The sequence below is a fragment of the Protobothrops mucrosquamatus genome, unplaced genomic scaffold, assembly GCF_001527695.2.
Source record: "Protobothrops mucrosquamatus isolate PMUCROS unplaced genomic scaffold, P.Mucros_1.0 scaffold3925, whole genome shotgun sequence".
Taxonomy (NCBI): domain Eukaryota; kingdom Metazoa; phylum Chordata; class Lepidosauria; order Squamata; family Viperidae; genus Protobothrops; species Protobothrops mucrosquamatus.
The window spans coordinates 87581-103290 of NW_015389869.1; the positions used below are offsets into that span (position 1 = coordinate 87581).

Genomic DNA, 15710 nt, shown 5'->3' on the forward strand with positions numbered 1-15710 from the left:
CCCCCTCATGACTCGTGGACTTCAACTCCCAGAATTCCTGAGCCAGCATGGGGGAACTATGGCCCCCTCATGACTCGTGGACTTCAACTCCCAGAATTCCTGAGCCAGCATGGGGGAACTATGGCCCCCTCATGACTCGTGGACTTCAACTCCCAGAATTCCTGAGCCAGCATGGGGGAACTATGGCCCCCTCATGACTTGTGGACTATAACTCCCAGAATTCCTGAGCCAGCATGGCTCAGCTTGGAAACCTCTCCCTTTCCCCTCAGCATGGCTGGCTCAGGAATTCTGGGAGTTGAAGTCCGCGAGTCATAAAAGAGCCAAGGTTGCCTACCCCTGCCCAAGGTCTTTCCCAGATACCATGACAGGACCTCAGGAGAAAAGAGGAACAGGAAACCTGGCTTTCCCATTGACTGTGCTTGTCAGAAGGTCGCGAAAGGGGATCACGTGACCCCGGGACATTGCAACCGTCATAAGTATGAGTTAGTTGCCAACGGACCAAATTTTGATCATGTGACCATGGTGGGGATGCTGCAATGGTCGTATGAAAAACCGTTGTAAGTCACTTTTTTCAGTGCCATTGTAACTTTGAACGGTTCTAAATGGACTGTTGTAAATTGAGGACCACTGTGTGTAGGATGCAGCTCCCCCCTCCTCTTTGTTGCCCCCATCTACTCAGGCTTTTTCAAGAAAGCAAGATGTAATTCTGGGCTACGAAAAGTTATCCATCCATCCATCCATCCAATTCATATTGCTACCAATAAAGGAGAATATTTGTAAGTTCGGGGTTGAAATGAGGTGTCCTTGGTGCTCTCTGAGCTTGCTTGTTTTCTTGCAGATGTTTCGTTACCCAGATTAGGTAACATCATCAGCGTTAGTAAGGAGTGGGGTTTACTCTCCGTTTATATTCTATATATAAAGAGAGAGCAAACGCCACTCCTTAGTAGCCCTGATGGTGTTCCCTAGTTGGGTAATGAAACATCTGCAAGAAAACAAGCTAGCTCAGGGAGCACCAAGGACCCTTCAATTTGTATCGCAGCCTGTGGCTGGGAAGGCATCGTAGAAATGCTACTCCGGTGTTCACTCAGTGCGTTTAACCTGCTTACAGAATTAACCCTCTTTTAGATTTGCGCTGTGTATCCAAATCTAGACAGCATACTAAAAAGCAGAGACATCATTCTGCCAACAAAAGTACGTATAGTCAAGGCCATGGTTTTCCCAGTTGCAATGTATGGCTGAGCGCCAAAGAATGAAGGCCTTTGAACTATGGTGCTGGAGAAGACTCCTGTGAGTCCCCTGGACTGCAAGGCTATCAAACCGGTCAGTCCTAGAGAGATCAACCCTGACTGTTCTTTAGAAGGCCAGATCCTGAAGTTGAAACTCAAGTACTTTGGCCACCTAATGAGAAGGAAGGACTCCCTGGAGAAGAGACTCATGCTGGGAAAGATGGAGGGCAAGAGAAGAAGGGGACGACAGAGAATGAGGTGGCTAGATGGAGTCACGGAAGCAGGAGGCGTGAGCTTAAATGGACTCCAGAAGATGGTAGAGGACAGGAAGGCCTGGAGGAATGTTGTCCATAGGGTCGCGATGGGTCGAACACAACTTCACAATGAACAACAACAACAATCCAAATGTGAGCTAATTAAATAGGCTGGGTGCGCGTGATCCGCTGAACGCAGATTCAGAAACCAGGTTGTGTGCATTGTGGGATTGTAGCCCAGGTCGTTTTGATTTTCTGGGGGAAAGGGACAGGGGTCTGGGCTTGGCTCTCTCTGTAGTGTCCTGATGCCAGGTTCACCCTCCCTCTTGATCTCTGCACGAAGGTGGACCCAGCCATCTGGCAGTGCCCTTCACCCGTTGTTTTCTCTTTTCTCCCCAGATGTATGGGCGCTACACCCAAGACCTGGGAGCGTTTGCCAAGGACGAAGCGGCTCGCGTCCGGCTGCAGCAGGAGCGCTGGAAATTTTCCCCGAAAGAGCGGCTGCGCTCCTCCGAGTTTCTGGAGTACGACCACGGTCGCTGTGCTTGTTGCCGTAGTAAGTAGGGCAGGCTTAAATCCTGTGCACTTGTACTTTCTAGCAACCTGTCTGAATGGGAGCAGCTGGGGGAGGAGAGGAGGAGAAAGGATCCACTCTATGTATACAGAGAGTCCTCGACGTACGACCACAACCGAGCCCAAAATATATGTTGCTAAGTGAGACATTTATTAAGTGAGTTTTGCCCCCGTTTTACGACCTTTCTTGCCGTAATGGTTAAGTGAATCACTGTTGTTACATGAGTGACACGGTTGTTAAGTGAATCTGGCTTCCCCATCGACTTTGTTTGTCAAAAGGTCGCAAAAGGGGATCACATGACCCCGGGACAATGCATGCGTCCTAAATATGAGCCAAGCAGCCGAATTTTGATCACGTGACCACGGGGATGCTGCAACGGCCGTAAATGTGAAAAATGGTCGCAAGTCGCTTTTCTCAGTGCCGTTGTAATTTCAAACGGTCACTAAACGAAGGGTTGTGAGTCAAGGACTACCTGCGCTTCCATTTTCTTAGACCTGCAGGAAAGAAAGTCTTGAGCAATGCTCAGTTACGCCCTAGGTCAGGGGTGGGGAACCTTGGCTCTTTTATGACTCGTGGACTTCAACTCCCAGAATTCCTCAGTCAGCATGGGGAAACTATGGCTCCTTCATGACTCGTGGACTTCAACTCCCAGAATTCCTGAGCCAGCATGGGGGAACTATGGCCCCTTCATGACTGGTGGACTTCAACTCCCAGAATTCCTGAGCCAGCATGGCTCAGCTTGGAAACCTCTGCCTTTCCCCTCAGCATGGCTGGCTCAGGAATTCTGGGAGTTGAAGTCCACAAGTCATAAAAGGGCCAAATTTGAAGACACCTGGTTTAAGATAATGATTTGGGCCAGTTTAAGATAATGACCTGGATAAAAACATGGCTGACTAAGGAATTCTGGGAGTTGAAGTCCACAAGTTTTTAAAGTTGCCTAATTTGGTGACAATGGTGCAGGTGGTCCAGGCTCCTTCTTTGACCAGTTCTTTCTGTTCGCTTCTCTCAGTTCTTTCTCCTATATTCTCTCTCCCTGTCTCTTTGTAAAGAATAATACACAAACTATTCACAGTCCCTTTCTGATTTGCCTCGGGCCCCCGGGCTGAATCCTTGGCAGAAAGAAGTCGTGCATATTCTATAGCTCAGTCAGAGATTTAATTTCCTGTTGATCTTTCTCGAGTCTCATGGGAGAACAGCATGAGAGACCCTGCCACAAATATCTCCCGAGCTGGAAGGTGTTCTTCAACACCACGGAGCTGATGCGTTTGGCTTTGTCTGACATTAACAAGACAGTTCTTGTCTTTCTCTTTGGTTCTTTCTGACCTCTTTCTGGGGAAGATTTTGTTCGGTCCTGACTTATCAAAAGAGGCATTCCCTTTATTTTACTTCTCTCCTGAACACACAGTCCAGCTAACATTTCAAACAAAACAATGAAAAGCAGAGTTAGAAAAAGCTCACTTTTTTTTTAAAGATGTTATTGAGTTTTATAGGGCTAGGGATAAAATAGGGTCGGGGTAGCCAACAGACTATTGTCCGGGTACATATGTTTGGCTAACAATAGTTAATATAGTAATAGATAGTAATTATAATAAACAGTAATCATAAACATTATTAATTAATCAATACATAACATTCTTCTTACTAGTACGTATTCAAAATAACATATCACATTCATTTCTCACTAGCTCGTTTTCCTAGCCATTGATAAAAGTTATCCCATGTTCTAAAATAAACTGAATCTTCTTTCTCTTTAATCTCTAAAGTCAAATCCATCCATTTCTGCACATTCTAAGAAGATTTTGTTCAGTCCTGACTTATCAAAAGAGGTATTCCCATTATTGCCCATTTTACTTCTCTCCTGAACACACAGTCCAGTTAACATTTCAAACAAAAAAAAAAAAGAAAAGCAGAGTAGAAAAAGCTCAACCTTTAAAGGGAATGTAGAATGGAGTGCTAAACTTAAATCCCCATGAAGGACTGACGAGAACGACGGAGCTTTACAGAGTTTTTAGAGACGGAGACAATGGAGGCAAGTACACGCTTCCAGGAATCCTGGAAGCGTGTAATTTTTAACTTGGAGCAACGCAAGAGAAGGTTCCCCAGGCTGCGTCGGAAAGATCTGAAGCAGTATTTCTCACCCTGGGGAATTCTGGGAGTTGAAGTCCATGCATCCTAAAGTGCAGCCAAAATTGAGAAACGCTGATCTGAAGCACACACCGTGCGTGGACGCGATCTGCTTGATAGGGCAGAAAAGAGAAAGAACGTTCTCTCCCCAGTGGGTGCATGAAAGGATAATTTCCATCCAATTTAGTGGGGCGGTTCAAACTGGCCTGAGCTGCAACTTTCAGCTCCCAACATAATCAAGCCTCTCCCACCTCGCCAATCTCTGGGGTAGGGTCTATGAACCCACCCAAGCCCCCTCCCCATACTCTCCTGTCTCAAAGACACATTCCTGGACACCAATCAGAAGTAGAGAAGGCGGGTGGACATCATGTTCTCCTAAAACAGTGATGGCAAACCTTTTAGAGACCGAGTGCCCAAACTGCAACCCAAAACCCACATGCATCGCCGGGTGGGCGTGGCCCATTAGCTGGGTGTGGCCAAATGGGTGTGGCCCATTGGCTGGGCGTGGCTGCGGTGGTAACGGCAGACTGGGTGGGACTAAAAAGTTCAATCAATCAATTGCAACTTTGCAAGATCTTTTTTTTTCCCCGTGAGAAGTTGAAATTGACTGATTGATTGAACCTTTTTTTTTTTCACACAGCAGCGGAGGGCTAAAGTAAAAAGGTTTTATAAAACCCAGCTGAAGGCCTAGGACTGGGGCGACGGCACGCGTGCCCACAGAGAGGGCTCAGAGTGCCGCCTCTGGCACCCGTGCCATAGGTTCGCCACCAGTGTCCTAAAAGATGGCCTTTAGTTCAACGGATTGAATGTGGCCAGATCCATAAGTAAGGTGCTCATTTTGGTTAAATCACCAGCTGGGTTAACAGAATGACAAGAGTTGGAAGAGATCTTGGAGGTCTTTTAGCCCAACCCCTGCTCAAGCAGGAGACCCTATACCAGTGATGGCGAACCTTTTAGAGACCGAGTGCCCAAAAACTGGCTCCGCCCCCTCTCCACCCCCCACCCCGTCCCTGCTCCGCCCCCACCCCGCCTCCCCACAGGGCCACTCATCGCCTCCAGGGCCCGCCACAGATCCCCCAGCAGCACCATGGCAGCCACGCCCTCTGCCCACACCCCACAGTATCAACTGTGCGCGATGGAGCGTGAGGGCAGAATCTTGTCTACGCTGCCTGGCTGCCATGTCCTTGACTGCATTGCTCTGCGTGGGCCACACTCGGGGGTGACCCTTCTCCAGGAGGGCTGCTGGTGAGGAGGGTGTCATGGGGGCAGGCAAGGCTGGGGCAACAGTACGTGTGCCCACAGAGAGGGCTCCGAGTGCCGCCTCTGGCATCCGTGCCATAAGTTCGCCACCACTGCCCTATACCATTCCAGAAGAATGGTTCTTTTTAAAAACCTCCAGTGTTGGCGCACCCACAACTTCTGAAGGCAAACTGTGCCACAGATTAATTGTTCTCACCATTAGAAAATTTCTCCTTAGTTCCAGGTTGCTTCTCTCCTTGATTAGTTTCCATCCGTTGCTTCTTGTCCTGCCTTCGGGTGCTTTGGAGAATAGCTTGACTCCCTCTTCTTTGGGGCAGCCCCTGAGATATTGGAACACTGCTATCATGTCACCCCCAGTCCATCTCTTCACTAGACTAGACATACCCAATTCCTGCAACCGTTCTGCATATGTTTTAGCCTCCAGTCCCCTAATCATCTTTGTTGCTCTTCTCTGCCCTCTTTCCAAAAGCTTCTAAAGGGTTAAGTGTCTTGTGTAGCTATCCTTGGAGACAAGTGAAGACCTGGTACTTTTCAATGAGAGATTTACCCAGGCTAAGAGAAGCCACTCCTCACAATTCCGTCACACATCGCTGCTGTCAAAGGAAGGATTGTGCGGCAGAATTTAATCTGACACCCTGCCGATATATAAGATTACAATTACCTTTGTCCCCAGTTTTATGCAGATTAACCGTTCTGGCCTGGAAGAGTAGGAGTGGTGGCTCAACCAGACATTGGGAAATTGGCATTATATACAGAAAGAAATGCATGCATGAGAAAACCGTGTGGTTGTGTTCACACAATATGCTGAATTGTGAACAAACTGAAAACTGAAAGAGCTGGGTTACACAATACACTAAGCCCCCATCCCCAAAAGAGAGGGGGCGCTTAAAATTGAGTATATAGAATAACAGAATGACAGAGTTGGAAAGGACCTTGCAGGTCTTCTAGTCCAGAGGTCCCCAACCCCCAGTCTGTGGACCGGTACTGGGCTGCGGCATACCAACAACCGGTCTGCACAAACAAGCAAAGCCCCATCCATGGGATGCAGGCAGCACACAAAACCACGCACTCTCTGGTCCATGGAAAAACCTTTCTCCACAGAACTGGTGCCCAAAAGGTTGGGGACCTCTGTTCTAGTCCAAGCAGGAGACCCTACACCAGGGGTAGGCAACCTTGGCTCTTTTATGACTCGTGGACTTCAACTCCCAGAATTCCTGAGCCAGCCATGCTGAGGGGAAAGGGAGAGGTTTCCAAGCTGAGCCATGCTGGCTCAGGAATTCTGGGAGTTGAAGTCCACGAGTCATAAAAGAGCCAAGGTTGCCTACCCCTGCCCTACACCAATTGAGACAAATGGCTGTCCAATCTCTTCTTAAAAACCTCCAATAATGGAGCACCCACAACTTCTGGAGGCAAGTCGTTCCACTGGTTAATTGTTCTAACTGTCAGGAAATTCCTCCTTATTTTTAGGTTGGTTCTCTCCTCGATTGGTTTCCATCCACAGCTTCTTATCTTGCCTTCAGGAGCTTTGGAGAATAGGTTGATTCCCCCCCTTTTCTTTGTGGCAGCATCAAGTTTAGTTCTTGTGTCTGCAGCTTCTGTTTATTTCGGTGACCTGGTTAAGTCACTGGATACTCCTCGACTTAACAACCGTTCATTTAGTGACCGTTTGAAGTGACAACGGCACTGAAAAAAAAGGCAACACGACTGTTTTTCACATTGATGATCATTGCAGCCTCCCTGTAGCCACGGGATCAAAATGAGGGCATTTGATAGGTGGCGTTTATTAACGACCGTTGCAGTGCCTCAGGGTCATGTGATCAACCCTTTGTAACCTTCGCCGCCGGCTTCCGATAAGCGACGACAATGGGGCAAGCCAGATTCACCAAACAACCACATGAATCAATACCTGCAGTGATTCACTTAACCCAGGGGTCTTCAAACTTGGCCCTTTTATGACTTGTGGACTTCAACTCCCAGAATTCCTCAGCCAGGCACGCGTGCCTGGCTGAGGAATTCTGGGAGTTGAAGTCCACAAGTCATGAAAGGGCCAAGGTTGAAGTCCCTTGGCTTAACCGTTGTGGCAAAAAGATCATAAAATGGGGCGCAACTCCAGTTATCCACTGCCTTGCTTAGCAGTGGAAATTTGGGGCTCCATTGTGGTCATAAGCTGAGGACTGTCTGCACTGTGTGATTCCAGGTTCAAAGTGAGATGGTGGACAGGCCAATTTCTTTAACAAAAGGAAGAGTTTAATGGAAAAGTTATTTTGGTGGAGGGAGCAGCTGGGATGTTTGGCTACAGTTCTGCTGGCCATCTTCCTCAGCAACGGACGCTGTTGTCGCCTACAACATTCTGCCAAACTGGATTTTTACTGACAGTACAGATAGTCCTCGACGTACGGCCACAACTGAGCCCCAAATTTCCGCTGCTAACCGAGACGGTTGTGAAGCGAATTTTGCCCCCTTTTACGACCTTTCCTGTCAAGAGTTGTGAAGTGAATCGCCGTGATTGTTAAGAGAGTCTGGCTCCTTCCCCATTGACTTTGCTCGTCAGAAGGTCGCAAAAGAAGGACGCTGCGACCGTCGTAAATATGAGACAATTGCCAAAGATCAGAATTTGGACCACGTGGAGGCTGCAAGGGTCGTAAGTGTGAAAAATGGTCGTCAGTCGCATTTTTTTCAGGGCCGTTGTCACTTTGAACAGTTGCTAAACAAACTGTGGTAAGTCGAGGACCGGCTGTAGGGTTGTGTCTGTTTTAAGCATGACACAATGTGTGGGTCCGTGAGCCTTCAATTTTTCATCCATAGCTCCTTTGGCCTCCTGGAATCTGCAGTTGCTCCGTTCAGACATGGTTCAGTCCAGGAAGCATGCATGCCCACCCCTGGGTTCGCTCGGTGGTACATTCCTCCTTTGACGGCTTGATTTTTAACAAAGATGCATTGGTCCTCCCAAAAAGACGGATAGGAAATAACGTTTTGCAACAGCCCCTTCCAGTTTTATAACCATCTAGACTCCCCGTTGCCAAAAGCTTGGCCAAACACACAAACCCACACACACACAAACACACATTGTCTGTGGGATCTGGCTCTTCCTAAATCCCTTAGCAACTGTTGCAATCACAGCTTGCCTTGTTCTTGAGGCTGTTTCCCTGTTTAAATGTTGCCAACTCGCGGAGGCAGCCACAGGAGATGGACCGTGTCCTGGTGTGGCCTTGGCTGTGACCGCTTTCCTCTCCTCTGCTCGAGTGGCTACCTCCTGTGACCAGATGGGCAGGAGAGCAAGAGGCTGTTTTCTTAACCGGAGGTGCATCCATGCCACACACACAAGCACACACACACACACCCCTTGGAGCCCAGCTGTTGGCTTCCGACAGCTGTCATAGCAATGGAGTAAGAGGATGGCCGGCCGTAGGCTTACTCATGAAGTCAGAATTTGGGACTGGCCTCTCGGCTCACCCCAGGCGGCAGTGGTCAGCCAGATGGGGGACATCTGGAAGTGTCTTCAGCTGTTTGAGTATCAAAGGACCAAGCTGGTTCAGATGTACACTTCTGCTCTGCCCAAACCTGGAAAAAAAAAAGCAGAAATACTCTGGTGTGTTTTGACTCTTTAGTGTCATGTCATGCCAGGAAATGCCCGTGGAGGTAGAACGAGGCAGGATGAATCTAGCCAGCCAACTAAGGCTGAGTTCATAAAATACAGTCATCCTTGGCTTATGGCCTCAATGGAGCCTGCTTTGTGTGTGTGTGTGGTGGTGGTCGTAAAGCTAAATGCAGTCGTTGAATGAAAATCAGGTGAAGTATTAATATCGCTTTATAAAAGCTTAGTGAGGCCACGCCTGGAATGCTGCATTCGGTTTTGGTCACCACGTTACAAAAAAGATCTTGGAAAAATTCAGAGAAGAGCAACCAAGATGATTAAAGGCCTGGGGACTAAAACATACGAAGAACAGTTGCAGGAACTGGGTGTGGCCAGTCTAGAGAAAAGAAGGACTAGGGGGGGGACATGATAGCAGTATTCCAAGATTTGAGGGGCTGCCCCAAAGAAGAGGGGGTCAACTTATTTTCCAAAGCACCAGAAAGCAAGACAAGAAACAGTGGATGGAAACTAATCAAGGAGAGAAGCAACCTGGAATTAAGGAGAAACTTCCTAACAGTGAGGACAATTAACCAGTGGAACAGCCCTGCCTCCAGAAGTTGTGGGTGCTCCATCACTGGAAGTTTTCAAAAAGAGACTGGACAGGGTCTCCTGCTTGAACAGGGGGTTGGACTAGAACAGGGCTTTTCAACCAGTGGTACGGGTACCACCTTTGGTACATTGGCACCTGGCAGGTGGTATGCGACCATCCTAGAAAAGTGGTAGCGGGGGAGAGGAATGATCTGAACTGGTGGCAGCACCGCACAAGCCTGAGCGAGAGATGGCTGGAGCTGCAGGGCTGTCAGGGCTCAGCGGAAGTGCCAGGATCAGCACCAGGCTCCAGTTGGAGCTCGGCGCTGATCCTGGCGCTTCTGCTGAGCCCAGAAGAAGCACCGATCAGCTGGAATGTTGCACCATCTCCAGGGTCTTGTGATTTACATTCAGATGCTTGGCAACTGATTCATATTTATGACGGTCACAGTGTCCCAGGGTCATGTGAAGTGACCAAAACCTGCTGCAACCACCCAGCAGACGGGGGGAATAAAAACCAAACACCCCCCCACCTCCACTGCCAATCCTCAACAGAAATGCTCACAACAATGAAAACCTCGGACAGGAGGAAGAGTGCCGCCAGGCAGGCAGGCAGGCAGGTGTCTTGCTCGGCTGTGGCTTGAGGGGCACTTTTTTCAGTGCCTTCAGTCACTAAGCGAACTGTTGTAAGTCGAGGACTACCTGTACTTTATCACTTTTTTCCTTTTTTTTTTTTGGTCATCAAGTTTTTGACACCTTGCTAGGCGACTGGTGGTAGTCGGATATTGCCATATCCTAAAAGTGGTACAATGGGTGAAAAGATTGAAAAGCCCTGGACTAGAAGACCTCCAAGGTCCCTTCCAGTTCTATTCTGATTGATTAATTGATTGAGTGATTGATTGACCGTTAAACGAACCCATTGTAGTAAAGGCCAGTTTCCTGCAAAAGTATTCTGAATCGAGCAGGTAATCCTGGGAAATTGAAGGCCACATGAGGGGAAATGAGGACTCTTCATCTGAAGGAGGGTCTGTTATCACAGCTTTCTAACTGCATGTTGCTCTCCATCTTCTGGCCTAGTTGATTGAGAAGTAACAAAGTATAAACCTTGGATGGAGAAACAGTCTATTCCTTTATCTATAGATAAGTGGTGTTAGTCAGAATCATGAATCCTGGCACTGAAGATAAGTCAGTAACAATTTTGAGTCCCGCAGTCTCTGATTTAAATCCTGGACCACTGAGTCAAAACGGCCCAGTCTGTAGTGGTTGGACTAGCCTTGGACTACAGATAGTCCTTGACTTATATTGTGCCCCAAATTATGCTGCTAAGCGAGACATTTGTTAAGTGAATTTTGCCCCATTTTACGACCTTTCTCACCACAGTTGTTAAGTAAATCAGTGCAGCTGTTAAATTAGTAACATGGTTGCTAAGTGAATCTCGATTCCCCATTAATTTTGCTTACTAAACCGATGGCTGTAAGACAAGGACTACCTGTGTTTTATAACTCCATCACTTTGGGGGGGGGGAGGGCAAAGCTTCATATTTGGGCCTCATGTTGCCCCAAATGGTCAATGGCAGGACAAAAACGTCGGCTGAAATTTGTTCTGATTTGTTTTCAAGATGGTTAACAAATTAGATGCAATTCATTAGGCTGGCTTCCTGGGGGTTTCAATAACTTTCTTCTTCTTTCACATTGAAAGTTAGAGTTTGGCAACAATTTTGGTTGCCTTCCAAGGATTACATGAATGGCTTGGCCGAAAGAGGACGAACGGAGCTTGATGAAGATAGCTGACACAAAATGCCCGCAATGGTCAAACTTGCTTACAATTTTGGCCAACTAGTCATTCTAATTATTTTTGCTGAATGAAACCTAGTGAGTTTTCAGAATCTAGTCTTAGTCCGATGTACTTTGAAAGAAACTTTTGGATCTTGTTTAGCATTATGAAGTCTACCTCCTCATTAAAGTTATATTACATAACAGTGCAAAAAAAAAAAAGGATAAATTCTTAGGGCAGACTCGTTCAACAAAGATGATTAGGGGACTGAAGGCTAAAACATATGAAGAACAGTTGCTGGAATTGGAAATGTCTACTGTCTAATGAAGAGAAGGACTAGGGGTGATATGATAACAGTGTTCCAATATTTGAGGGGCTGCCACAAAGAAGAGGGAGTCAACCTATTCTCCAGAACACCTGAAGGCAGGACAAGAAGCAATGGGTGGAAACTCATCAAGGAGAGAAGCAACCTAGAACTAAGGAGAAACTTCCTGACAGAACAATTAACCATTGGAACCACCTGCCTCCAGAAGCGGTGAATGCTTCCAACACTGGAGGTTTTTAAGAAGAGACTGGACAGCCCTTTGTCTGAAATGGTATAGGGTTTCCTGCCTGAGCAGGGGGCTGGACTAGAAGACCTCCAAGGTCCCTTCCAACTCTGTTATTCTGTTATTCTTCAAGATGCTTCTAAATGGACTGGTTTACTGTTTTAATATCTTTCCAGGTTTTGATGCTTGGTAATATCTGAGATCCTCTTTATCTAATTCCTTGATAAGAAGGACTGCATTTAGCCTTCCCCACTGTCCCTAGTTTTTTTCTTCATTGGTACTTTTTCAGATTTAATTTCTTTGAGAAATAATAATAATAATAATAATAATAATAATAATAATAATAATAATAATAATAATAATAATAATAAGAAGAAGAAGAAGAAGAAGAAGAAGAAGAAGAAGAAGAAGAAGAAGAAGAAGAAGAAGAAGAAGAAGAAGAAGGAAGAAGAAGAAGAAGAAGTACTAAATGGAGTACTAAATGCTAAGAGATATTTTACACCTGTATCTAAATACTGCAAGTTTTTCCTGTTTTTGTTCCCTTTTTGCTCATATTCCCTATCAAAATATTTGTATTTCTGCCACTCTCATCCTGTACTTGCTCTGAAAGTGAATTATTTCCATAGCAATGGACAAGTGCAGTTTTCTCCTGTATCCCAACTGCTCTGCGATGCAGCCCCATGGATGTCCCATTTCTCATCTGTCCCTTTCTCTCTTTTTCTTGCAGTCTGTACTGTGCGGTGCCAAAAGTTCCTCATCTCCAAAGTGGGCGAAGACTGGATCTTCCTGATCCTGTTGGGTCTGCTGATGGCCTTGGTAAGCTGGGCCATGGACTTTGCTATAGCAACTTGCCTGCAAGGTAAGAAGATTGTAGATTATGACTGCAAAGGCAGAACTCCTGGGCTAGGACTCTGGAGCGCAAGACTTCTAAGAGGAGGCCATTTATTTTTTTTTAATTTTATTATTTTATTTTATTTTATGTTATTATTTTATTTTATTTTATTTTATTTTATTATTATATTTTATTATATTTTATTTATTTTATTATTATATTTTATTATATTTTATTTATTTTATTATTTTGTTTTGTTTTGTTTCATTTTTTCATTTTACTATTTTATTTTATTTTATTGTATTTATTTTATTTTATTATTTTTTATTTTATTTTATTTATTATTTTATTTTATTTTATTTTTTATTTTGCTTTTTATTTTTTATTTTATTTTAATTTTATATTTTACTTTGTTTTATTTTATTTTATTTATTTTATTATTTTGTTTCATTTCATTTTGTTTCGTTTTATTTTATTTATTTTATTATTTTATTTCATTTTATTGTATTTATTTTATTATTTTTTATTTTATTTTATTTATTATTTTATTTTATTATTTTATTTTATTATTTTATTTTATATTTTGTTTTTTATTTTTTATTTTGCTTTTTATATTTTACTTTGTTTTATTTTATTTTATTATTTTTATTTTATTTTATTTTTATATTTTATTTTATTTTGTTTTATTTTATTATTTTATTTTGTTTTGTTTTATTATTTCTTTATTTTATTTTATTTTATTTTATTTTTTATTTTATTATTTTATTTTATTTTATATTTTTTTATTTTGCTTTTTTATTTTATTTTATTTTAATTTTATATTTTACTTTGTTTTATTTTATTTTATTTTTTTTTTAGTTTATTTTATTTTCAACATGTGACTGTAATGGAGCCTGTCCATTGTGGTTGTCAGTTGTGACGGTTGTAAAGTGGGTGGCCATGTGACTACACTCATTCTGACAACCTTTCTTGTGGCATTTGTTATGTAAATGTGACAGTCATAAAGTGAACACAGTGGTCGTAAAGTGATGGTCACTGTGGGCCTTTTTTGCAAAAAAACCCCCACAAACAAACCCAGAAGTAAATGCCTGTTTACAGCAAAAATGTCGTAAAAAGCACTCATAAGACTCTGGGACATTGCAAATAGCCAAATGTGTGGGCTGGTGGCCAAGAGCTTGACTTAAGTCAAGGACTTTTATTATTTTATTTGTATTTTTATTATATATTATTTTATTTTTTATTGCGATCCTGAGCAGTTTACAATAATTAAAGCATAGAAACCCCCCCCCATACCTGACATAGAGCCGTGATGGCGCAGTGGTTAGAATGCAGAACTGCAGGCTAACTCTGCCCACAGTCTAAAGTTCGATCCTGATCGGCTCAAGGTTGACTCAGCCTTCCATCCTTCCGAGGTTAGCAAAATGAGGACCCAGATTGTTGGTGGCAAATATGCTGACTCTGTAAACTGCTTAGAGAGGGCTGTAAAGCACTGTGAAGCGGTATGTAAGTCTAAGTGCTATTGGTAGTGCTGTCTTAAGGACAAACAATAACCCCACTTGCAGACAAAAACACATCCGTTAAGTCCAGCTCATCCATCCCTCTGATCCAAAGGCCTGGGGAAACAGCCTGGACTTCAGCGCCTTGCAATAGGCTAACACAGAGGTAGGCAACCTTGGCTCTTTTATGACTCGTGGACTTCAACTCCCAGAATTCCTGAGCCAGCCATGCTGAGGGGAAAGGAAGAGGTTTCCAAGCTGAGCCATGCTGGCTCAGGAATTCTGGGAGTTGAAGTCCACCAGTCATGAGGGGGCCATAGTTCCCCCATGCTGGCTCAGGAATTCTGGGAGTTGAAGTCCACGAGTCATAAAAGAACCAAGGTTGCCTACCCCTAGGCTAACAGGATTGGGGCCATTCCAATTTCTGGGGGAAGATGCTGAAAAAGTGGTCTTTTCTGGGCAAAAGCATGACTTTAGCTTAGTTTCCTGCGTGGTGACAACTTAACCTGGAGATTTATCTCCTGTGGATTGACAAGTAACCCATTTCTCTCTCTCTCTCTCTCTCTCTCCTTGACTCTTGCAGCCCAGAAGTGGATGTACGGCGGGTTGGATACCAACGTCTTCTTGCAATACATGGCTTGGATTACCTACCCCATTGTGCTCATCACTTTCTCTGCTGGCTTTACTCAGATCTTAGCCCCGCAGGCGGTGGGTGAGTGCTGATCTGGAGAGGTGGGAAAGGAAGGAGCTGCTTTGGAGGAAGCCCAGCTGTTTGGAAGGCACACAGCTGGGAATCCACCTTGTGCCCGGCCCCTTTCTTTTCTGATCCCTAATGGAATGCCTGGGGACAAGGAAGGTCCGAATCCATCAGAGACCCAAACTCAGGGAAGTCTCCTGAAAGGTGGTTCTTTCTGCCCAACAGATCCCCTTCCTCTGCCAAAACCTTAAAGGTTTTCTCTGTATTTGAGTGATCCCTCTGTTCCCTCAGAGGGGAACGAAACCAAGGTATTCACTGCCCTGAATCCTAAGAAGCAGATCCATAGCCCATGCTTGCAGAAGATTTACACAGCTGGAAGCCTGCTGGCTGGGGAATTCTGGGAGATGAAGTCCATATATCTTGAAGTGGCTAAGTTAAATAGTTGAATGGGTTGTGTGGGCATTGATCCTGAATGAGAAGAGTTTTTTCCAGGAAGTCTCTTTCCGGTTTTTCTTTTCTGCCTCATCCATCTCTCTCTTTCTCTCTCTTCTCTTCTCTTCTCTTCTCTTCTCTTCTCTTCTCTTCTCTTCTCTTCTCTCCTCTCCTCTCCTCTCCTCTCCTCTCCTCTCCTCCCTCTCCCTCCTTCTCTTCTCCTCTCCTCTCCTCTCTCTCCCTCCTTCTCTTCTCTTCTCTCCTCTCCTCTCTCTCCCTCCTTCTCTTCTCTTCTCTCTCTCCCTCCTCTTCTCTTCTCTTCTCTTCTCTCT

At 44.9% G+C, this 15710-nt stretch overlaps 1 protein-coding gene across 1 annotated transcript in view; it reads left to right on the top strand.

Moving 5' to 3' along the window:
* Positions 1-1879: 1879 nt before the first annotated feature.
* The window catches only part of LOC107298370 (chloride channel protein 2), a gene marked incomplete at its 3' end in the record, with an annotated part of 38537 nt that continues 24706 nt past the window's right edge, over positions 1880-15710 (top strand). The window contains exons 1-3 of the mRNA XM_029286508.1: positions 1880-2036; positions 12649-12780; positions 14833-14961. Of these exons, the coding sequence (XP_029142341.1) occupies positions 1880-2036; positions 12649-12780; positions 14833-14961 (418 nt within the window). The remainder of the gene's footprint in view (positions 2037-12648; positions 12781-14832; positions 14962-15710) is intronic.